Genomic DNA, 24949 nt, shown 5'->3' with positions numbered 1-24949 from the left:
CACACACACACAGTTAAAATATCATATAGATTTAGAAGAGGATCTCTACCGTGGGTTTCAACTGGGGAAAAAGTCTGGTTCGTTTTTGGTCAAAGCATTTTGCTGCAGGATTTTGACAAGAAAAAAACAACTTTCAATGTGACCTGGTGGAGTGCACACCTCTACCTAGACCCTGCAAAATGCTCATTCGGATCAGAAACTTTGCATATCTGCAACTTAATAGATTAATTTTCCATGTGTGGCTAACATTTTCACTATTTCACCAAAACTAGAGTGAAAACCAAAAATCATTCATACATAGGAGCCTTGTGCCCTTAAGGTAAAAAATATGTGTCATGAAAAATAATGCACAAAATAGTGTCAGACATGTGAGGTCTGGGTGCAGTCAAGGTTAGCGCTGCGTGTGCTTTGTTTTTCCACTGGCTTTTTGGCCACATGATTTCCACATGTGATTGACCTTTCCAATTAAGGTGCATTAAGAAAAGAAGAAGAATGGAAACTGAAGTACACTTTATGTTCTTTGTTGGCCCATTGTGTTGAATTCTGCTCACTAACAAACGTCAGAGAAAAATATTTGCTTTTATTAATGTCAATTCTCTGAAATGTTGAGTCACGTCGACAGCGGAGGAGGAAGTACTGTTTTTTTCCCCCCTCTCCAACCTTCGGCTGTGAAATAGACTTGAAAGCTCTGACGTTAAAAGGCTGCTCAGTGCTCTGCAGACTTGACATTAAGCCTTAATGTGTCTAGACTGGCCAGATGGGTCAGCTAATATTGCTCCATCCAGTGAGCAGTCTTGAAGTGAAGTGTATTTTTGCTGTCTCCTCACATATATTCATCAGGTTTTGCTTTTGGATTGCAACATCTTTCAAAGGAAGTGGCCAAAAGCTGCTCAAACAGCATGCACAGACCGATAATCGGGCCGATTTTGTCCTGTCCGAACAAGGTCAGCAAAGGCCAGATCCTGGGATGTCTTGAAAAGATCCTGACCGATTATCCTGTGTTGTTGGATGTTTTAAGCGTAATTTCTCCACCCCCAAGATCTGACCCCGCCCCTCCACAAAAAAAAAAAGAAAAGAAAAGCAGACATGATTGTTTTGTGAAACAGGACAATAGCCAATTAGAGATATTGGTATGTGTTGGTCATCCCGAATACAACACACCCGTTTTTTTTTTTTTTTCCACTCGTCATGAGTGTGGTCGCTCATCTCAACTCAACTCAACTGTATTTATAGAGCACTTTAAAACAACCATCGCTATATACAAAGTGCTATACATGGATCAAATATATATTCAACAATAAAACAACAAATTAATAACAAAGACAGTCGAAAGCACCAAACAGTAAGACTCAGGTCTTACTGTTTGTCATGCCGTGTCAAATGCCATAGAATACAAATGAGTTTTGAGACGAGTTTTAAAGATGGGCAGCGAGGGGGCTTGCCGAATGTTCAATTGGAGTTCATTCCAAAGAGAGGGACCAGCAACGGAAAAGGCTCGTTCCCCTCTGAGCCTACGCTTAGGTCTTGGTACTTCTAATAATGTCTGGTCCGCAGACATTATCTCATATTCATATTCGTATCGCTCATATTCAAATAAATAGCAGGGTAAATGTTAAAAATCAGTATGTCTAGTGCCGTGAAAGGATATTTGCACTCCTCTCAAATTCTTACTATTTTTTTGCATAGTTTCCCCACTTTAATGTTGAAGATCATCAAACAATTCATAAAGCCAAGTTAACATGAAATGGAGTAGTTAAATGATGATTTTATTTATTAAAGGGAAAAAAAATTATCAAAGCTACTGTACTGGGCCATGTGTGGAAAAAGTACTTGCCCCCCTAAACCTAATACAGTATTGTGATTTCTGGGCTACAAAATCTACCTGATTAAAAGATACAACAGCTCAATTTAGCCATTAAAACTCATTTCTACATACATTGGCCGCTTTGTTACAATTAATACAATTACTGCTAAATTAAAAATAATAAAATAAATACTATATGATACAATAAAATCAACATGGCTCAGTAACAGAGTGGTCGTCTCTCAATCCGAAGATTTGTGGGTTTGATTTTTTAAAATTAAATTAAATTAATTTATTTATTTTTACTCTGAAACACGAGCAGGCACTACCCATCTCCCCAAACAGCAAGTTACACGGTGGTGTCCCGCAACCTTTCTCAGTCACGCTTGTTGTCTCATGAGGTCCATTCGCCAACAAGCTTCAACAGGTAGCAGTGCACATAAATCCATGAGAGTGCAACCTTGGGAAAGCAGTTTGTTACATGTTTGGGAGATGCAGAGGATGTCACTACATGGATAGAAATGCTGTAATTCGTGGCTCGCCGTTAGTGTCGTCAGTTGCCAGCGATGGTGGGAGTCGGTCGCGAAACAAACAACAGAGAGACGGGGGCTGCACTGCAGAGATGGCTGTATTTATGGCACTTGTTCCTTATGCTCATGAAACTAAACTCAGGATGCTTATTTTTGCTTTACTATATCCTCTTTTAGCTCCTACACAGCCACATACCACTACACACACACGCACACACACTTCCCCATTTCAGGCAGGAACTCTGCCATCGATATCATTTGTGCCCAGTCTCTTAGTCATTGTTGAGTCACTAACACTGACCTTAACTGAGGCAAGGGAGGCCATCACTTCCTTAGACAACTTAGATTACTTTGTGACCTCCTGGCTGGGTCGTTGCTGTGCTCTTGGGTTAATTTCTGTAGGCTGGCCACTCTTGGGAATGGTCACCACCATTTCATGCTTTCTGAATTTTTGGATCATGGCTCTTACCGTGATTCGCTGCAGTCCTAAATTTTTAGCAATGACTTTGTACGTCTTTCTCATCTGTTCTTGAATTTCTTTGGATCCATCATAGCATTATGATGCAGCTTTTTGAGAGCTTTTGGCTGACTTAATTTTGTCAGACTGCTTCTATTTAGGTGATTTATTAATTGAACAGGTCTGGGGGTACTCAGGCTTGGGTGTGGTCAGTGAGAAGGAACTGGAAAATGTGATTAGCCATCGTGACAAGCCTCCTCGCTGCCCATCTTTAAAACCCACCTCAAAACTCACTTGTATTCTTTGGCATTTGACTCAGCATGACTCAGATTTGTTCTTGGTTTTGCTGTTCGGTGCTTTCTACCGTCTTTGTTACCGATTTGTTGCTTTACTGTTGTATATGTTAGTTGTTCCATGTACAGCACTTTGTATGCAGCGATGGCTGTTTGAAAGTGCTCTATAAATACAGTTGGGTTGAGTTGAGTTGAGTGAATTCGTGATTTAACAATGGAAGCAAGTACTTTATCACACAGGGTCAGGCGTGCGTATTTGGAACTGAGAGTCGGCGCTTGGAATTGAAGTGGATTTAGATGGGACGGGAGAAGTGAAACAATCTCTTTTTTTTCCATCAATGGACGCTATAGCTTTTTGTTTAGTTTCAATCTTAGCTTGTGGCAGACGTGTGGGACGTGATGCACGTTTTGAGCATGACGTCTCTGATCCACCAGTGAAAACAGACTTTGATTCTCTCCTCTTTCATCTATAACTGCTTCAAACAACAAAGCATATGCAAGAAAAGTGGTTAAGATTGCATGAGTGTCCATGTCTTATCTTATGTGTGATTCTATTCTTTTGTTATTTGATGATAAGTGTTCTGAAAAGCACTTTGTTACAGCTGTGAAAGCGCTACACTGTATTGTATCGTAAAGCAAATCACCATTTAAAACCCCATTGTATGCTACTTGGGTTATCTGTTTTCTGATATGGACATTTGTCTGATAATCTTAAACATTGACGTGGGTAAAAAAGGTAAGAATTTGAGACAAGTGCAAATACATTTTCTCGGCCCTTATGTACCCTACGATAGACAGTTGATGGAGCTTTGTCCTTCACACGTTATTGGTCACCTGCAGTCTGCATGTCAATATTTCTCATCAAGCCATGACAAATTGTTCAATGTACACATAGAGTGTATGGAAAATAACTATGGATTTATATTACATTAGAATTAAGGACTATATGTGCCTGATAGGATTAATATTCATGTAGTTGTACTTAACCATCTTGATCCCTAAACGCCTTTTGGTGTGCGGTTTCTTGCAGGAGGTGTCACTACGTTTGTGGCTCTGTATGATTATGAGTCACGGACAGCATCCGATCTGACCTTTCGGAAAGGCGACAGACTGCAGATTGTCAACAACACGTAAGAACCCACAGTCGACCTTGTGTGTTTTATTTCCCCCTCCTCCTTTCTTATACCGCAGATTAATGTGAACAGATTTGGACAATGCATGTTTGCTGAAACGCACCAAAACAAACTGTAAGCGTTGAAGGATGTTCACAATTCTGTCATCCCACTTGTTGCTAATCCGTACACTCGCTGGCCACATCACTTCTGTAGAGACGCAATCAAGTGAGTTTGACTTCAAGTGTATTAACAAAAATAAAAATAAAAGTTTTGATTTGTATGACAATACAGTGGTGCCTTGAGATATGCGTGACCCAACTCGTGAGTTTTGTTTTTTCATTTTTATTTTTGATTTGCAAATTTAAGATTGACTAAAAGTACAAGATTTTCAAGTGCTGTTTTCCTTATTTAAAAATACATTACAAAGGGGTTGGGGTTTTGAGGAGGCTGCAACAGATTAATGACATTTCCCATTCATTTCAATGGGGAGAGATGATTTACAACAGTTTGGTGCTATGAGCATGGTCACAGAAAGAATTCAACTCATATCTGAAGGCACTATTGGATGTATTATAAAATATGCAAAATCAAGTGCACTGTGCTAGGAGGTATTTTGTAATTTTTCAGCCCTTTCATGTCGGTAGCTGAGCAAATATTAGAAACATGTCTCATTTTGATGCAGTGCAACTTCAATAATGTAAATACAGATGCATCTCTAAATTACAATATCTTGGAAGACTGAATTTTTTTTAGAAGCTTAATTCAAAAAGTGAAACTCTCATTATAAGGATAAATGCTTCTCTAAGACGGGTAATCAAAGCAAAGGCCATGTAAGGATCTTTTTTTCTTCAACTGGGTTCCTTTCGTAGCTTCCTGCCATGTTTTTTTTCCTGTTCTTTTATCTGCTGGTTGGGACGACATATTAGGGCTGAACAAAGATGAATCTATAATATTCGAAGTGTATAAATAAAACATCAAGTGCATCCACAACTCCTCGATTGGAAAATGTACACGAGGATGCTCCCTGGGTCTTCTGTACTGAAATGATGTAACGTAGTATGTCGGCCCCGCTGTGTCGTCCCACCGCGTGTTCTCCGCCTCCGCTGTCTGTCTGAGTGTTGCTTGCCTTGCTGTGTTTTGATGTGTCTGCTGTGACTGTTATCTCTCCCTCTCTCTCTCTCTCTCTCTCTCTCTCTATCTATCTCGCTCTCTCACGCCTCATGGTCTCTCCTAGGAAAAAGTACAGCTTCAGGTCAGTAATCCTTACTGCAATAAAAAGACAAATCCTTTGCAACCCTTTTTATCCGCACTAATGCTGAACCAGACTAATGCTGTACAGAGATGATGGGCATGATAAATATGTTTTGCACATAACAATGTAATAGATACTGTAGTTGCTCATTAAATGGAATGAGGTTCCCCATGCTGGCAAAGTGCGTCAATACATCTGCATTCCCTGAGTCATTATACATTTTGTACCACTATACGACTAATGCCTCAAATGTTGAAGCACTGGACATATCGATCGTTGGTTAGTAAAATATTTACGACCCAACAAAAACATTTGACATGCTAAAGAACCATGGTGTGGAGTCCTTTAGCGCATCAAAAATGTTGGCAATCCCTCCATTTCTGTATGCTGTGTCCCATGAGATAGGCAGTGTCCCAAATGTTGCATTAAGTATAAAACGGATTCTAAGTAATTAGAGGGAGGTTCACGAGGCTGGCAAAATGAGGCTGGCAATTTTCTATTATTACATGACTAGTGCACCTATCATTGCAGTCCTTTATGTCACCATATAATATTTTGTAATTTAATGGCGTGAGGTTTCCAAGGCTGGCAAAGTTTCCACTTCAGTATTTTTGTATTCCCTAAATTTCTGTATCACACTCACTGAGGGATCACACTCCTCAGCCTCCCTGGTAAGGTCTATTCAGGGGTGCTGGAGAGGAGGGTCCGTCAGGAAGTCGAGCCTCAGATTGAGGAGGAGCAGTGTGGTTTTCGTCCCGGCCGTGGAACAGTGGACCAGCTCTACACCCTTAGCAGGGTCCTCGAGGGTATGTGGGAATTCGCCCAACCAGTCTACATGTGTTTTGTGGACTTGGAGAAGGCGTTTGACCGTGTCCCTCGGGGAGTTCTGTGGGGGGTGCTTCGTGGGTATGGGGTACCGAACCCCCTGATACGGGCTATTCGGTCACTATACCACCGATGTCAGAGTTTGGTTCGCATTGCCGGCAGTAAGTCGGAATCGTTTCCAGTGAGGGTAGGACTCCGCCAAGGCTGCCCTTTGTCGCCGATTCTGTTCATAATCTTTATGGACAGAATTTCTAGGCGCAGCCGAAGCGTTGAGGGCGTCCGTTTTGGTGGCCTCAGTATTGCATCCCTGCTTTTTGCAGATGATGTGGTGCTGTTGGCTCCTTCAAACGGGGCTCTCCAACGCTCACTGGAGCGTTTCGCAGCCGAGTGTGAAGCGGTTGGGATGAAAATCAGCACCTCCAAATCTGAAACCATGGTCCTCAGTCGGAAAAGGGTGGAGTGCCCCCTCCGGGTCGGGGGAGAGATCTTGCCCCAAGTGGAGGAGTTTAAGTATCTTGGGGTCTTGTTCACGAGTGAGGGCAGGAGGGAGCGAGAGATCGACAGGCGGATCGGTGCAGCGTCTGCTGTGATGCGGACGTTGTATCGTCTGTCGTGGTGAAGAAGGAGCTGAGCCAAAGGGCGAAGCTCTCAATTTACCGGTCGATCTACGTTCCAACCCTCATCTATGGTCACGAGCTATGGGTCGTGACCGAAAGAACGAGATCCCGGATACAAGCGGCCGAAATGAGTTTTCTCCGCAGGGTGTCCGGGCTCTCCCTTAGAGATAAGGTGAGAAGCTCGGTCATCCGGGAGGGGCTCAGAGTCGAGCCGCTTCTCCTCCACATCGAGAGGAGCCAGATGAGGTGGCTTGGGCATCTGATTCGGATGCCTCCTGAACGCCTCCCTGGTGAGGTGTTCCGGGCATGTCCCACTGGGAGGAGACCCCGAGGAAGACCCAGGACACGCTGGAGTGACTATGTCACCCAGCTGGCCTGGGAACGCCTCGGGATCCCCCGGGGAGAGCTGGAAGAAGTAGCTAGGGAGAGGGAAGTCTGGGCTTCCCTGCTAAAGCTGTTGCCCCCGCGACCCGGCCCCGGATAAGCGGTAGAAGATGGATGGATGGATGGATGGATAAATTTCTGTATGTTGTTTACCACTACTCAACCAATTCTCAAAAAAAAGTCAATTCTTTATACGCACATGAAATGTTTGTTTGCTGGTAAGTAAATAGGGTAAGGTTGCCAAGGCTGAGAAAGTTAGTGCATCATTTTATCTGCATCCACACAATTTCTGTAAGTTGTGTACCACTGCCAGTTATCGCAGCGCGAAACTATAAAACAGACTTTTTTTAAGTGTGTGGAATTTGTTTCCTCTGAGTGGTGATGTAAGCATACCAATGTTTTGTTTTTTTTAGTTTGGAGTATAAATTATTTTTTAATTGCTGAAATGTATTTGGGTGCTCATCCCCAACATGCAATAAAGTGTCCAATAATTACTTCCAGTCAAAAAACTGGGAACTGCAGTGAGTGGGTCGGCATGTGCTAAGCTTCCTTTTTCCTTCTCTTCAGACAGCACTTTTCGGCGATGATGAGTCAAGGTGACACAGTATTAAGCTAACTCTAAAAAAAGGAAACTCTATCGCTAAATCCTGGTAGCTTGTTCTGTCTGCACAACTGACCTTTATAGTCACCTAACAGCTATGAAAGCCACACAGAATGTCGGAGGATTAGGAGGCACCAGTGAGTTTTCCATAATTTCCTTTTTTATCTTCTTTGTCTGCATTTGCCATCACAGAGAAGGGGACTGGTGGTTGGCTCGCTCCCTGACGACCGGAGAGAGCGGTTACATCCCCAGCAATTACGTGGCACCGTCAGACTCCATCCAGGCAGAAGAGTACGTCCCACCTGATATACTGCACTGTATAGCAATGCCTTGCCTTTGGAAGCAAACTGTACTACTTCTTCTGTGGCCCACTTTTGGCAGGTGGTATTTTGGGAAGATCACTCGGCGAGACTCAGAAAGGATCCTTTTGAATTTACAGAACAGACGAGGAACCTTCCTGGTGAGGGAGAGTGAGACGACAAAAGGTGAGACTCCACCAATGTCTGGTATATGGGATACAAGAGTGCATCAGTTTATAGTGGGACGGACATGTGACGTTTTAGGCTTGCAAACAGCGCAAAATGAACTCGCAAGCGCAGTGGCATAAGAAATTGCTGTCACCAATGACGCCTGGCCAGCAGAATTCTTAATTTATTCTCTGTCCCCGTCTGTAACTCAAAACGTTCATAAATCGAGGTAACTTTTCCCATTGAAATGAATGGAAATCCATTCCAACCCCTGTGTGGAGTTTGCATGTTCTGTCCGGGCCTGCGTGGGTTTTCTCCAGGTACTCCGGTTTCCTCCCACATTCTAAAAACAGGCATGGCAGGCTGATTGAATACTCTAAATTGTCCCTAGGTGTGAGTGTGACGTGTGGATGGTTGTTTGTCTCTGTGTGCCCTGCGATTGGCTGGCAACCGGTTCAGGGTGTCCCCCGCCTACTCCCTAAAGATGGTTGGGATAGGCGCCAGCACCCCCCACGGCCCTTGTGAGGATAAAGCGGTTCAGAAAATGGATGGAGGGATGGATGGATACACACACACACACACATCCCTAATGTGTGTACACTGTTTTTTTTCTACTGATATTTTTAATTTCCCGCCTCTCCAAACCAATATTGACAACCGATAACTTTTTTTTTGACACTACAAATATATCTGTTGTTGCAGCTTCCATCATGTAGCGGGGGGGTCAGCAACCAACGTACAGTCACAAGTTTGGCTACTCTCTGAACCATTGTCACTTCAGACAGTGAGGTGATGAGTAATCTCAAAAGCTCTAATGTGTATCAGTACCCATTAATAAAATTGCTCGTGTTTTGTTGTTACCCCACTCGCGTTTTGTATATATGGTGATGCTTCAAAGAATAAGTCACTCTCCAAATTGTTAGCTACTAGCAGTGACATTTCACCAATGCACATTGCACACACGCATATTTTTAAATAAAGGCAGGGCCCCAAACATTTTAGCGCGACTGGAACATTTTCATGCATTTTTAACAACCAAAATAAAAACAAATGATTAAAAATATCACTCACTATAGCTACACTCCAAGGAATCACGGTAATTTGTCTTGCAACAATTTCAGGAGGACACAGTGCAGTGTCATAGTGTTTGCCATCCATCCATCTATTTCCTGAACCACTTATCTTCACTTTTAGAGATTAGCTTAGCCATAGCTCGGCTCGGATGTCCCGCTTTTGTTTACGTTGCCTTATGCCGTCTACCGCGCCTGCCAGAGCCAACAACAATGCTTGGGGTCCGAGCTGTTCGCATGCCACTATATCTCGTCCGGGAAGTTGAAAGTGTGTGTGTATTTTTTTTTTTCAAATTCTTTAAATTGCTGTGTAGTTTTTGTTTTTTTAAACACAAAAAAAAAAACAATCCAGGGACCCTCCCTCATTTGAAGTCAAAATTACCACATTTCTTCGAGCGTTAGATGTCAGTTTTGTTACACATTTAGAGTATCCACTTAAACTGCCTGTATGTACAGTAGGAGCCTCTGAGCATGTGTAATCAAGCAGAAAGAAAGGTCATTGAAGTGACACATGCCCTTTCGCGTTCGTATTAATCAATTCCACACACGTTTTCTCGACTGTTTTCTGTTGGTCACGTCTGAGCACATCGTGACTGCAGACTGTTAAAAGAAACAATTTAATGGGCTGTTCAGACGGCAGCATACAGTATTGTGCAAAGTGAAAAATTGTAACGTTATCATGAAATATGTGAGGAAGTATCAATGCATTTTAACAAAGTTGTAAAATATGTATGTAAGCCTGAAGGTACATTGCATCCGGAAAATATTCACAGCACTCCACGGCATTTTATTTAGATTTTTTTGAGGATTTGGCCAATGAGATAAAAGATATGAAACAAACCAAGAAATTAATTTTGAGCGTCCTCACAAAGTTGCAGTACATGTGATTTATTAGATTTATTTTAATATGTATATATATATATATGTATATATACTGTATATATATATGTACTGTATATATATTTTTTTTAAATCTTGGAGAAAAAAAGATAATTGCATGGTATTGTGTGCAGAATTTCAAGGGAACTATGAGTCAATTTTGGAATAAGGCTGAAACATGAAACAAAATGCGGAAAAACTGAAGGTTGAATACAAGGTTGCTAATGACAACTGCTGTCTGTACAATTCCCACATTAAAAAGTCGGCTTCCTATTCAGCCCCAGCTGGGCAATTAAATAACGAGAAAGTAGGAAGTAATGACGTCTCGCCAATCCCGGTGGACTTCTGTGTGCATCGCAGTTAATGCAAAGCTACCGAGATGTTAAGTGAGACAATTTGTACGAGACACACGCTCGTAATGATATCAATTGGAGGCACTCGCTCAGGCCCGTGGCGCCGCGCCTTTGTTCTCCAAGCCTGTGGCGGTGCTTCTACTGGGTTGGCATTGCCTGTAACATACAGCAGCACTTTGGAGGGTTGGGGAGGGGGTTGTTTTTGAAGGAAGCGCGTGTGCGAGGTAGGGAGGGGAGAATAGATAGGGGTGAATCACAGTGTCAGAAGTAGGTCAGTCTACAAGGGTGCTGCAATTCTCTCCTGCGGCTACAAGCCCCACTTCACCATGAGAGTCAAAGATGAGGCTGAAGGGGTAGAAGGAAATATAATGGGAGGAAGGAGGGAGTCTTATTAGATGTCGAACGTGATTCATATGGCGACAGATACTGTATGTCGCATTATGGTTGAATCGAGTCATACTGACTAAGATGCATGACTCACCTGCCGTCATTGTTTATATCAACTGGTGCTATGAGAACAACGTGGTAAAAGGGTGAGTCGTGGGTTTACTAGCTTGACATTTTGTGTGAAAGGACATTTATCATGTATTTTTGTCACAATTTAAAGCAGTTCCTAGTTGTCTGAATATCATGTCTATGACAGAGTACTTTTCAAAATATCCCAAGGTTCATGAATTTTTGGACAATTGACACACGCTGAAAATAGTCTATTTTCAGGAGTGACACTTCACCCCATCCATTGCAACTCTGTCACAAAGTGGCCTTTTACAGGCATTGCTGGAAATAGCCTTGCGGTATTTAAATGACTAGTAGCATTTGTCCTGAGCCACCAAATGCTTCCATCCATCCATCCTTATATTGCAATCATATAAGAACGATTTCCCGTTCAGCATTTGATGTGAACTGAAGTGTGCTACTTGGTGACACCCAAGAGAGGTACTGTTGATTCAGCTGTAACTAGTTTGTTGTCTAAAAAAACAATAACAACATGTTTCTTGTTACATAGCAGTTCCTGTTGGAATTTTAGATGTGAACAAATATGTCTATGAGGAAAAACACTTTTCTCACCATTTTCTGCCAATTGCTCATTTTTGTTCTTTTCGCCATCGTCAATCAGTGAATACTGTTATAAAAACCTGCCAAAAAACATGTCAAAATGTTTGCTATAAAAAGTATTAAGAGTGTGTTTTGCAGTTTTGAACAATATTAGGATGAAATTAAACATCCATCCATCCATTATGTGAGCCGCTTATCCTCACAAGAGTCACGGGTGTGCTGGAGCCGATCCCAGCTCTCTCCGGGCATAAGGCGGGGTACACCCTGAACTGATTGCCAAGCCAATCGTGGAAAAAATTGCATTTTCTCACAATTCCAAGACATTACGGCATTATCAAATATCTGTACTCTGCATCGATAAGTACGCTATAGGTACTTGTACTTGTTCTCTGTTGCAAAAAGAGGGCTATCGGTGCATCGCGAGTTAGGCCCTAACAAAAAGAAATGGCAAAAGAATATCGTGACATTCTCCTAAATCACAGACTTAAGCGCATCGACAGACGAGGGCAAATGGCACTATCGCATTCTTCGGCCTCCTATAGGACCCAGCGGGAAGTTGACCCGGTGCAGCTGTTGGGGAAACGCCACAGAGCAGCTGTCCCAAATGCCTCACACGCTTATATTGTTCCACTCCTTCTCTATACATTTTTTTTCCTCTTTAGGAGCTTACTGCCTTTCGGTGCTTGATTATGACAACACCAAAGGTCTGAATGTGAAACATTACAAGATCAGGAAGCTGGATAGCGGCGGCTTCTACATCACGTCCCGCACGCAGTTCACCAGCCTGCAGCAGTTAGTCTTCCATTATCGCAGTGAGTACGCAGACGCTTACTGCACAAAAGCTCTGAAACCTTCCCTGACGTCTCACATTGCTCATCCTACAGAGCATTCCGATGGGCTGTGCCACGCCTTGACCGACGTGTGCCCCGTAGCCAAGCCTCAGACGCAGGGTCTGGCTCGAGATGCCTGGGAGATCCCTCGAGAGTCCCTCCGGCTTGACCTTAAACTCGGCCAGGGCTGCTTCGGAGAGGTCTGGATGGGTAAGAACTGCACTGCACTGTATTCAAAGCTATGTCCACACCTTAGTTAATGTAATGCTAATTAAGACACACCTCACCGGTTGTCTGAGCTTGGTTATGTGATATTCTCAATATGAGCCAGAGGGCACTTTGACCTCAATTCCAGTAGACAGCAGAGGGCAGAAGAATGTCCCTGAAATGGGTGCATTAATCTTCTTATATCGTATATTTCCCACCAGTGAATCTCACCAGTCCACAAATAAATCATGAAGAGGAAAACCTCTATAAGTCATATTGGACTACAAGTCGCATTTTTGGTGGAAATTTATTTTACAAAACCGGAGACCAAGAACAGTAGATCTCAGACTCTCACCCAAAATCCCCTTTGCCCACTCATGGTGGTCGGAACTTCCACTTCTAAATATGGAATCGTTTTTCTTTATAGTTTAAAATGGCTCACCTTAACCACATGCTAAAGATAGTTATGCACCAAAAGTATTTTCCAACCGCCAAAAGAAGATGGTAGAAGAAAAGAAGAAATAGAAGACCAAGATGAAGTCACGGCAACTAATGTGAGAACATCTCCCGAGCTAGCTCACAAAATTAGCCTGCGGCATCCCCCACCAAAAGATGCAACGACCGACCAGGATTCTACCTATGGCCACAATGTGACACAGGTTTGTAGTTAAAGTAAAACATTTTGAACTAAAAGAAAAGGTTTTACATAGTTAGAAGCATACGTTTCAAATCCAACCAGGAGTTGTTCACTTTTCTTTATTAACTGAAATACTTATGGTTTAAATTCGCAGTACAGGCAATTATGAACATTCTAAGGTTATGTCACTGACTCATGTTTTCGCTACTTGCAATAAATTCGAGGCGATTGCTTTGCGTGTCCCTGAAGGCATTTTTAATGCTGCCTTCAAAAAATGTTTTATGCACATTGGGTATTTCAAGTATATTTATTTATTTATTTGTTTATTTAAACTTTGCCAGACAAAAGCATGCAGAATACACCTTTTACCATGCGTTGGAATTTATAGCGGTGACTCATAAAAAATATATTCCAACTGTTCCTGAACCTAAATCTTAATTCATAAATATTAATAAATATATAATTCGATTACATATTGTTGCTGTTTATATTATTATTACTATTACGAAAATCTGATATGCGATGGGGGAAAAAAACTGGGGTAGAATCAGAACAAAAAACGTCATCGAGAAAAGCTTATTTGTATCTGATTTAAAAAACTTGTAAAAAATGTGTTCACCAGTGTAAACCTATTTCAAAAAAGCTTGTCTACAGCATACTTTTTTAAACACCCCAAGGATGACCAATTGCAGCACAGTTTTCTCCCTATTTTTCTCGTATTGCTGTTTTGAAGATCCTATCTCACAAAAATATGCCATGGTTAATCCTGCCTGTTTTTCTTTTTTTGACTGTGATGACTGGGGACAAAGTATTGCCATTGTAGCCCAGCAATTGAAAAGAAAAGTGAACACCACCATGAGAATCAAAGAAAAATCGTTTCATTTATTCATTCATGGAGGCAGAATTTCATCGCTAAGTCACCGAATTACGCTAGTCAACGAGTGTCATGGCGAGCTGTTAAGTCATGGGTGTAGAAATTTGGTGTGAAGGGGAACTGTTATACAAATGCAGAACGACTTGATCACAGACGCGGACAAGATATTTGCTCGCCTCGACCCTTTGATTTGTGTACACGCAATTAAAAATTCAATATGCCACAATAATTGTGAGCCGAAGTCACTTTTAACATACTCTTACCTTGTCAATAAAAAAAATACTAAAGTAATTGTAAGTATTTTTTTTTTATGGCTGTGTAAATCCAGTCATCCAGGTCAATTTAATCTGCAAAGGATGAATTGAGGCATTTGTTGTTTTTCTTGTTTTTGGAAAATGGTTAAAAATGACTAAGACAATTATGCTTTTAGGCTAACAGTCTGTCCCTTTTACCATTTGGCTTCTGTGGCAGGTGCAAAATCCCACAAAGATAATCCTGACGACAGGTTCTACAAGGTTAACATGTTTGGTTTTGTTCTTCTTTTTGGTCAGGCACGTGGAACGGTACGACACGGGTGGCCATTAAGACCCTAAAGCCGGGCACTATGTCACCAGAGGCCTTTCTGCAAGAAGCGCAGGTCATGAAGAAACTCAGGCATGAGAAGCTGGTCCAGCTTTACGCCGTGGTGTCCGAGGAACCCATCTACATCGTGACCGAATATATGAGCCAAGGTCATTTTTAAAAAATGTTTTATTATGACCTCATGAATGCCCTCAGATTGGCTGGAGACCAAAGTCAGCTGGGGTAGGCGCCAGCTAACTCACTTGATCCGAATGAGGAAAGGTGCTGTCTAAAATGGATGGTAGGCTGGATGGCGACATTAGACTTCATTCACTGGCCATTTCATTAGGTACAGATCCATCAGTGAAATGAGTGCTGCATCAGAAATTCTGCCTGTTAAAACGAGAGTAGCGTTCAGGTATTGATTTGGGTGTTTGCATTGGCGCAAAGCTGCTTGCTGTGAGCTGTTTCGAATATTTTGATCCTCTCGTGTGGCTTAACAGGGAAAACAAATATTGGATTGGGTCTGACTAATATAGGGGGCAAATGTGTACGACTCAATTAGATCCTTTTAACTAAATGTAAACTTCTTTCTAAATGGTGTTTTATCTCACCCCCATAGGCAGCTTACTCGACTTCCTCAAAGGAGAAGCAGGCAAAATGCTTCGACTGCCTCAGCTGGTGGACATGGCAGCGCAGGTCGGGCCTCTGTCGTGCTGCATCCCATAATTCCACTGCGACACCAACGCAACCACATCCTCTCTGTTGCGCCTTTTATCCAGATTGCAGCGGGGATGGCGTATGTGGAGAGGATGAACTACGTGCACAGAGACCTGCGCGCCGCCAACATCCTGGTGGGAGACAACCTGGTGTGCAAGGTGGCCGACTTTGGCCTGGCGAGACTCATCGAAGATAACGAGTACACTGCCAGGCAGGGTGCGTTTTAGCTTCGTCTTCTCCACTGTGCAGTTTTCCTTGTTGGATTGCGTGCGTGTGTGTGTGTGTGTGCGCATGTGCGTGTGTCTGTGTGTAACCTCTTGCCCATTTAAAAAAATTATATATTTATTTAAGGAGTTCTGTCGGTTGGATTAAAAACTGCAGGCCAAGTTGCCCAATTCAAATTTCATGCTGATCTCAAATGTTTGTCCCCCCACCCCCTTGTACATTTCAAGTGAGACATCAGGTACGGCTGTTTACACACAAGAAACAACCCGCATCCACAGGTGCCCAAATTTCACAAAAATCACTAGTTCTTGCTAAACACAGAAGGATTTTATTTTATTTTAAAGAATGCACTGTGGATATGCTGAGTCAGAACTAAATTTCAGTCATCATTTTCTACATCTGATCCATATTCCATGTGCCTTGCGACTGACTGACGGCCAGTTCAGGGTGTAGTCCGCCTTTCGTCCGAAGTCGGCTGGGAGAGGCTCCAGGACGCTCCCGCAACCCTGTTCAAGATATTCAGTGGTGAAAATTGACCACTGAATATGGACCACTGATCCATATTTCCGATTTGTTGTAAAACTGGGTTGGAAAACAAGTCCTTTCTTTTGTAAAATTTAGTATTAAAGAAATATGTGTCAGTATGGTCTTACAGCCATGCCGTAAACTTGAATATAATAGACGCATCTCAGTTCCAGCGCCGTCTTAATCAATTTAATGCTTATCGAAATGTCTTAAACAGACATTGTCGATTTGCCAGATGTCTGCATGAAAGTCGTCGAGGTTCTTTTAGAAATCATCATCGTAAATGTCATCCACTGACTTTTGAATTTTACAGGTAAGAAATGTTTTGGCTTGGCTGAATGTCATTTTTTTCCCCCTCCTCATAATTCATCAGGAGCTAAGTTCCCCATCAAGTGGACGGCCCCCGAGGCGGCTCTTTATGGACGCTTCACCATCAAGTCGGACGTGTGGTCCTTCGGGGTGCTGCTTACAGAGCTGGCCACGAAAGGCCGAGTCCCTTATCCAGGTAAACCCTCACACAAACACATCTTCTTTTTGGCTCTAAACACCAACATGCTGAATTTGAAAAGAGCCGAACAAGATGTGCTTTCACTGCTTTTTTTTTTTCTTGAGGCTATTTTAATCCAAAATCAAATACACATTGGTCACCCATAGTATAGTGTAACGTGAAGATTGCGACCCCATGTGGACAGAAATAATACCACAACCTCACGTATAGTACAGTATGTGTAATCTGCATAAAGATTTAAAATCTATCAATGATCAAATAATATATGGTCGCTACATCTGCTGATTTTGTCTGTCGCGGGAGTGATCTGCAGCATCACCCTTGCGATAGACGAGGCATGACTGCACTACATAATTGTCAGTCTTTGCACATCTTCAAACATGTCCAATGTACTTGGGCGCAGATGGCCCTGGGGACGATTTATGTATGATGACCATGATCCATCCCCTTCACTTGTGCCACCACGTAAGGCGACATCAAATTTCCGGTAAACAGAGAACATTGATGCTGCTTTGCGTATGTTGCGCTAAACACTATTGATGCGATTACGTTACACCAGTGGTTCTCAATTATTTTCTGTCATGCCCCCCCAAGGAAGAGGAAAACATCTCGTGCCCCCCCCCCCCGCACGACTATAAATAGTATAATTTGTCTATAAAATTGTTATAAGTACACCTTTGCACAACACTGTATCCTTATTAACGTATAAGAGAATAAAAAAAGAAAGAAATATGGACCAATTTACAACAAAGAATAGCTTTAGTAACTGGAACAGAAAAGATTTAAAGTGCACCTGAAATTCAAAAATAACATTCAATCCTGAATTTAACAATAAATATTTTTTGACTGACCATGTCAAACCATACGATACTGAAAAATAAAATTACATAAACTCAATAACTAATAATGCACTCCAACTAATCACCGACATTATCTCAGGAGCACAATATTTAAAAAAAAAAACTTTAACCAGCAAAACAAAAATATATAAAAGAATTTGTGCTTTTTTTTAAAAATCAAAATGATGTCTGGATTAATGGCTACAATGAGCACGTTTTGCAATGCACAGCTTTTCGAAGCGAGGTTTGACGCAGGACACAGCAACTCTCGGCTCCTGCTCAATGTGTAGCCGGGACCTGTATTTTAGTTGACTGAAGTAGCAGTCACAAAGCGGCATGATTGTTGGCAATATTCGGCACGTTTTCGCTGAAAAAAACTCAAGCGTCGTATCAGCGTGATTGGGGTGTAATGTCTTTGTGACGCCTTAATTTATTTGGCTTCATGCTGTCCGCTACCAAAATTTTTAGACACAGTAAGCACATCGAACTTTCCTCGTCTGCCACCGCAGTCACATTGAAGACAAGCGCTACGCCATATTTCCTCCCTGAGAATGCTCCCTGCGCAAACTCTGCCAATGAGAGCACCACTGCTCCTAAGGTAGTGGAGGTCCAACTGCACGTTATTTTAGAACAGTAAAAAAAAAGCATGTTCCCCGAGGTCAAACGCGCCCCCCTTGACAGAACCTCAGCCCTGGGGGGGGCACTATTTGAGAAACACTGTGTTACACAAACACGTTGCAGTCGGAACTCCAACTCAGCAAGGCAGACAAATCTTACAAGCCCCACATAGAATTCATACTAACTGCTACTCACGTAAGCGCCATATTTAGGGATTTGTAGTACGCTTGTGAAGTCGGGAAGTGCTGCGAGCATGTAGCTCTACTGTTATGGTGTCCAGCGCTCTAAATTCCCACTCTCAGTGTAACATGAACACACCATCGCAGTGGGCATGAGTCTCCTGTAAAAAAATTACGTGTTTGCTCAACGTGAAAGATAGAAGCAAAGAACAATTTTTCATGGATATTTGGTGCTTTTTTTTTCTCCTTACCAAGATAAATCTTGTACCAAGCGCACAACACAAGCTGAATTTAAATTAAAATATGGGTTTTGCGGCCAATGGGAGGTCCTCAGGAACAGGAAGCCATGCATTGCCCTTTTTAATGTTCAGAAATAAGAAGAAAAGAAAAAAGAAGAAAAAAAACCCAACATCGACGGTCATATCCTATGCTCGATGCTTGCTGGCAAGATGTGGCACGCAATTATTTTGTAATGTCGGATAGCTTGTCACAGGAAGAAAAGACTGAAAATTCACACAGTCAGAAATAATAAAGAGCACCTGAATCAAGATCTTTTGTAAACTGAAAATTTTATTCTGTATGGACCGTTGGACAATCACCATAATACTACTGTTGTGAATTTCATGTACATTTTACACAATTATCTTTGTTTATGTAACTGTGTTGTTGTTAAATGCTAAAATATGTTTTGGTGGGTGATTGGCATTCAACGCAAGTAAATAATAACAATTTCCCGATGTACAACTTATGTCGAACGGTAGGCGTTATTTTAAAAGAAATTTTTAAAACAAAAATCATTGTTTAGCTCTCTCTAATCTGCGCACCCGCTTTATCATTCAAACTCATTTTATAACATTAGCCTGAAAAATAAATGCAAAACACGCACCTCAGGCGTGCGCGCACATGCGGCAAAGACTCTGCAAAACTCCCACTAACAACCCAGGCTAGCTTAGTTCCTCACCGGTACGTAGCACGTCTGTCAGTCGAGATGTTTCACTTCGACTTACTTCCTTGACACCAATGTCTTTGTGACTTCCCTTTGCAGGCATGGTGAACCGCGAGGTTTTGGACCAGGTGGAGCGCGGCTACCGGATGCCGTGCCCGTCCGAGTGTCCCGGCTCCCTGCACGAGCTCATGCTCTCCTGCTGGCGGAAGGACCCGGAAGAGAGGCCCACCTTTGAATACCTGCAGGGCTTTCTGGAGGACTACTTCACCTCCACGGAACCCCAGTACCAGCCTGGGGAGAACCTATAGAACTGCGCACACACAGTCATGCACGCACACTGCTACGCACATATACACACAAAACGCATACAGTCTGCACTAAACCACCTCAGAGGAAGACAGAAACCTGCCAGGAAGCCTCTGTGCCATCATGGACCCGGAGAGGCTTCTTTTTGGACTTTCTGGAGACCTGCAAGTTTGTACAGGACACACTCAGGCTTTGAGGAGTAAGGCACGAGACTGACGTAAAAGGGTCTTAACACTGCGTCTAAAGGGGAGAGAAAGTCTACTGAAACCATCCCCCGGTCTTACGGTACTTTTTTTTCCGCCCGCAAAAGGCACTGTAAGAGCAGGCAACTTTTGTCCGGAATCACGTGTGGTTTGGGACAAAGTGGTCCTGGTAATTTTGCCATCAGAGCCATAATTGGGGTGGAAAATTGCTCTGAAGTTTTCATGGGAAGTCAATTTGGGGAGTTTTTCAATGATTCCAAATTGGAACGTTTCCATGGGTACAGTATTATGATAATCAACCGGAAATTGAGGGTAGTTTCATGGAAATGTATCACATTCAACTGAGCATAAATATCAACTTGTTTTTCTGTCTTAAGCAGACATTCAAACAGATTGCTGTCAACAACAGTCACCGTACTCGAGTTGCTCAAATGGTTGTTTTCACCAGACTTCGGGGCAGCGTGTTTGAAGCTCGCTTGCGAAACAAAGCAAAAAAAAAAATCTATCAAAAATAAACCATCAATTTAGTAGATCCTTTACTTATTGCCATGAGAGTTTCCAAATGTGAAAATTCCCGGCATTTTGCAAGCCGAGCCCTAACAAAAGGTGTTAGTGTGAAAGGCGGGACAGAAGTGTGAAGTTTGGAAAACACTTCACGCAGCCCGTTTTCTCAAAAGCAATCGTTAAGCGCTGACGGCATTTCATATTTTAATGGCGGGGTGGTGTGTTTGAGAAAGCACACCCGGATTTTTCGGGTTCTGTGTGAAAATTCAGTTCCGGCTCAGGTGAGCCATTTTGCGGGCCATCCCTTGGCCATTTTGTGGGGTCTCCGAGTGAAAGTGATTCCACTCCCGTGTGACCTTTCAAAGTCTCTCTAGTTTTCAATGCAGTGCTGCTGCGTCTTCAACCTCCTTCATGTTTACACGGAAATGATCGCAATCATGATAATCAGTAGGCGTACTTGCTTGAACCAAAATGTCTCAGTCGGGTTCTGTTCAAATCGGGCCAAGACAAAAGACAATAGCAAGCATTTTGACCATAGGTGTCCCGTCCACCGTCACCGCCCACACATACGGGTGTTTTGGTGTACTTTCACGAGGATCAGATCTAAATGTTGTGTTTGTAACAGTGCTACAGATTTTGACAAGGGCCCAAAACGGTTTCATTTTGATTTGGAAGACATGTTTCCACATAAAATACAGCTCGCTGTTTCATTTGAGCTGACATGATAATTGGATGGATAAGTGGTTGTTTTGCTGAAGGCTCCAAAGTCCAACACTATCAGGACGCTAGTTGACCTTTCAAGTCATTCAAATTGTGACAAACTAATCCCAATTAATTGATTCCAGAAGCAAACACTTCCTAGCATAAAACCTTACCTCGACAGGTCATTTTAAAAAAAAGTATAAATTCTTGAATTCGCCCAAAATGGACAACTTCCTGTTTAGATTTGAGCCTGGGTCCTTGAGAGTTTTTTTGTGTGTCCTCTTAAACTACACTTGGTCACTCAATTCCATATCAATTGCCGAAAGTGGTGTCGGGGGACTCTGTTGTGCATTCTGTGATCATTGACCAAAGTCATCAACAAAAGTTTGGATCACTGGTCAACCTGGTGTTATCGTGATACATTTTTTTCCAAACTTTCCAATTCTCATCACCGCCCCCCCCCCCCCCCCCGCCACACACACACCTTTTGAAGTTAATCATTTCGATGTTGACTTTGCTGAAGTCGCACCGGATTCGCTAATATTGACTGTCCCCTCAACCCTTTTGGGATTGTTTGACGTTGGAGGTTCTGCATTCTAAAAACAACTCGATGATGAGCAGCAGTATGGAAAGTCATGAGAGCATTTATTCCATATTCTTGATATCCAAGAGCCCTGTGCTAGTACATTCTTTTTCCATGCTCGCAAGACAATACAGTGCACTCGGGCGCAGTAGTAGATTGACTGACTTACTAGTTATGTTTTTCTTTCCCCTCGACTGGTGCCACTTGCTCCCTGCTCGTAACCAGGCCCAAGTTGTTGGCATGTGAATGCACTCGGAGCATCCATATCATGGATGGAATAAAAACGAATGCATGGGATGCCGTTTGAGCATTTATTTGCTTGATGCCCATTTTAAAGCAGAGGTCTAATCATTTGTTCTGTGCGGCCTCGCAAGTGTCATTCTCTGTAGTCTAATTCATGTTACGTTTGTAGACTACGAATTAAGCAGCAAAATCCACTCATTTTTAGCCATCTCAGGGGGGTGGCCATTTTGCCACGAAAATTCTTCTCGTTAACAGTGCTTCACTAGTTGTACAAGTATCGTTGCCAATGTTAACTCGTGTTCTGTTTTGCCTTACTAGTAATGCGCAATTGTCTTAGTAGTAGTGTTAAGATACAATTGTTCTACAAGTGTGCCATAGTTATTCTATTATTGCACCGACTTGTCCTCGGACCTTAAGTTGGGTATCGAATAAATGCTCAAATGGTTTTCCATACAGCGGTGATGCGCTGTTTCTAACGTCACATTGCCCGTCATATTCGTCACTAGTAATGGCCGCTCGACTGCCGTTCATGTTCCTCAAACATTTCTCCAAGTAGCAGATGGGATTTCTGTTTAATACCCGGCCGGCCGAGCTCGCGATGCCGTAAGTGTTGACTGCATCTGTGCCAAAAGGACTCAACTGCTGTCTGTTTTACTATGAAAGGGAGCCGACATATGCTTTCAAAATAAAGCCCGAGTCGTTGGCTTCCTGTCCCAAGTGCAGAGGAAATATTCAAGCAGTAGGCCTCAGTGTGTCAGCAGGAAATAAGCTGAGAAAAGGAAAAAAAACTGTTCTCATGTGTTGATTTGGAAAGCAGTTCAGCATGCTTTTTGTGCTGCATTTGTACTGTACATCCTCCTCAACGTGTTTACTTTAAGCTCCGTGGATGCCATTGACCTGCTTAACAAAGACTTTTTTTGTACATCTCATCCAAAGTAGTCGCACTGTACATAGTGTAGCGCTCCAAGGGTTGCTTTTGTACCATAATGGCGGATACGTATTTATGTTGGCTGTTAGTTACTCACTGCATTGTTTTGTTTGTTTTTTTGTTTAATCCGTAGATAGGAGCAGTTTAGGCTGCCGCCAACCTAAATGACGACAGAAGCAGCAATAAGAGTCAACATACAAACAGGCCTAAACAGACGTTTGACAGTGGATATAAAAAGCCTACGCACCCCATTAAAATCTCTTTTTTTTTTGTGCTGTATTAAAAAATAAAAGTAAAAAGACAAAATCATTTCAAAACGTCATCCACTACTTGTGAACTACAACTTGTACAACACACCAGAAAGGAAAAAATAATAATAATCTTTTCAAAAGATGAAGTAACATTAAACAACAAAGATGCACAAGTGTGCACACTCTCACAACTGGGATGTGGAAATGTTCAGAAGTTAACATCAGTCACATTCAATCTCATGTTAGATGGGAGTCAACACGCACTGGCCACCATTTCAAGTGCGTGATTAACTCTCAATAAATAAAGCAAAAATATGTCCAGGACACGTTAACTTGAACAGCTGAACTTTATTTTGGTGAATCAGAAGAGCTTGAAATGGTGACAGGTGTATGATGACTCCCGTTCAACAGGAGTTTTACTATTATTGGTAATTCTGAACACCGCCACAATTCTGCGTGTGCACTCTTATGCAACCACATGATTTTAATTGTTCATTTTCACATCTTCTCGTAGAAGATTTCATTGTTCGATTGAATTGTACAGGTTATATGTCACATTAATGGTGGAAAAGGTTTTGAAATGACATTAGTAACAATACATTTTCTACATTAAGTCTGTTTTTTTGTATTAAAAATGAGGGGCTACATTATTGATATTACAAAGAAAAAATATCAAATATCTGAACTATTTTGACGAAACAATACATGACAAAAAAAATCTCAGAAATGTTGTTGGCCATCTGAGAACTTTACAAATAGGCTCAAGGTTGCCCAACCCTGGAAGTATTTGGACAAGAGCAACATTTTGAAATCATGAGGTCAAAGATGTAAATAGTATTGTCAATGACTGTGAATATCAAGTAATTACTGTACTACTTTATTCGACTGAGGTTTTGTTTTTTGTTTTGCTTTTTTTCACAAAATGTGATCCCAGGATGTTTTAATGAGATGCTACTGTATTTTCATTTTTTTTAATTATTTGACCCATATAAACAACATAAATTGGGCTTGACGTGTATTTCCAAGAACGGTGTTTTATTTTTATTCTTTGTTTTGTTGGTTCTGAGTGTGTGTGTGCGTGTGTGTGTGCGTGTGTGTGCATGTGTGTGTGTGTGTGCGTGACTCACTGGAGGGGGGAAAAAAAAGCAGATGAGTGAATAAAGCCACGGTGTGTTTGGAAAACGTGCCATGATTTCACACATGTCTCGGTGTTATAAGTTTGAATCTTATTAATTTTTATTTTTTTTAAGAAATCTATGCAGTTCAGGCAGACGTCACAGCCACCACAGAAAGGTGAGAGTTTCATTTTGTGTGTATTGATTGAAATGGGAATTATGCCACTTTCTGTTCTTTAAATGTGCAATAAATTAAATTTTAAGTGTGTTTTGATAAGTGCGTGTGTTCGCATGTGTACGTGTGTGAGTTGTTCTTGATGTGCCACTTCTAGTTCAATTTATGACTCTTACATCACATTTGGCATCATGTGATGACATTCACTACAGTAACAAAAGTAATAATAAATATACTGTATTCTAATTTACCAGTAAGAAGATGTCGCGTAGAATGGCCAATTTCATAGATTCTGTACCCAAAACATGTAATATATCAATTCTCTTTTTTTTAATTGTATTATGTCATTATCTTATACAGCCATTTTCTGATCTGCTTATCCTCACAAGGATCTCGGTGCATGTTGGAGCCTGTCCCAGCTATCTTTGGGCAGTACGCGGGGGAAACCTTGAACTGGCTGCCACACATCGACAAACAACCCTTTGTGCTCGCAATCACACCTAGGGACAATTTTGAGTGTTCAATCAGCCCGCCATGCATGTTTTTGGAATGTGGGAGGAAATCAGA

At 42.0% G+C, this 24949-nt stretch overlaps 1 protein-coding gene across 5 annotated transcripts in view; it reads left to right on the top strand.

Annotated features, from left to right (window-relative positions):
• Positions 1-24484, top strand: part of LOC147200923 (proto-oncogene tyrosine-protein kinase Src-like) — a 35086-nt gene extending 10602 nt beyond the window's left edge. For 2 of the 5 annotated variants that reach the window (XM_086117287.1, XM_086117288.1), the window contains 10 exons: positions 4115-4214; positions 5434-5451; positions 8071-8363; positions 12366-12515; positions 12588-12743; positions 14803-14982; positions 15435-15511; positions 15595-15748; positions 16656-16787; positions 19472-24484. In XM_086117287.1, the coding sequence (XP_085973413.1) occupies positions 4115-4214; positions 5434-5451; positions 8071-8363; positions 12366-12515; positions 12588-12743; positions 14803-14982; positions 15435-15511; positions 15595-15748; positions 16656-16787; positions 19472-19680 (1469 nt within the window). In that variant the 3' untranslated portion in view covers positions 19681-24484. Of the gene's footprint in view, positions 1-4114; positions 4215-5433; positions 5452-8070; positions 8364-12365; positions 12744-14802; positions 14983-15434; positions 15512-15594; positions 15749-16655; positions 16788-19471 lie in introns of all 5 variants that reach the window. The other 3 variants (XM_086117290.1, XM_086117291.1, XM_086117289.1) reach the window with 3 other exon arrangements.
• The last annotated feature ends 465 nt before the right edge of the window (positions 24485-24949 follow it).

This window comes from Hippocampus guttulatus, chromosome 8 (genome assembly GCF_054856545.1).
Source record: "Hippocampus guttulatus isolate MCC_2025c chromosome 8, RoL_Hgut_1.0, whole genome shotgun sequence".
Taxonomy (NCBI): Eukaryota; Metazoa; Chordata; class Actinopteri; order Syngnathiformes; family Syngnathidae; genus Hippocampus; species Hippocampus guttulatus.
The sequence above is the reverse complement of the archived record's forward strand: the minus strand, read 5'-3'. Positions and strand labels throughout refer to the sequence as shown.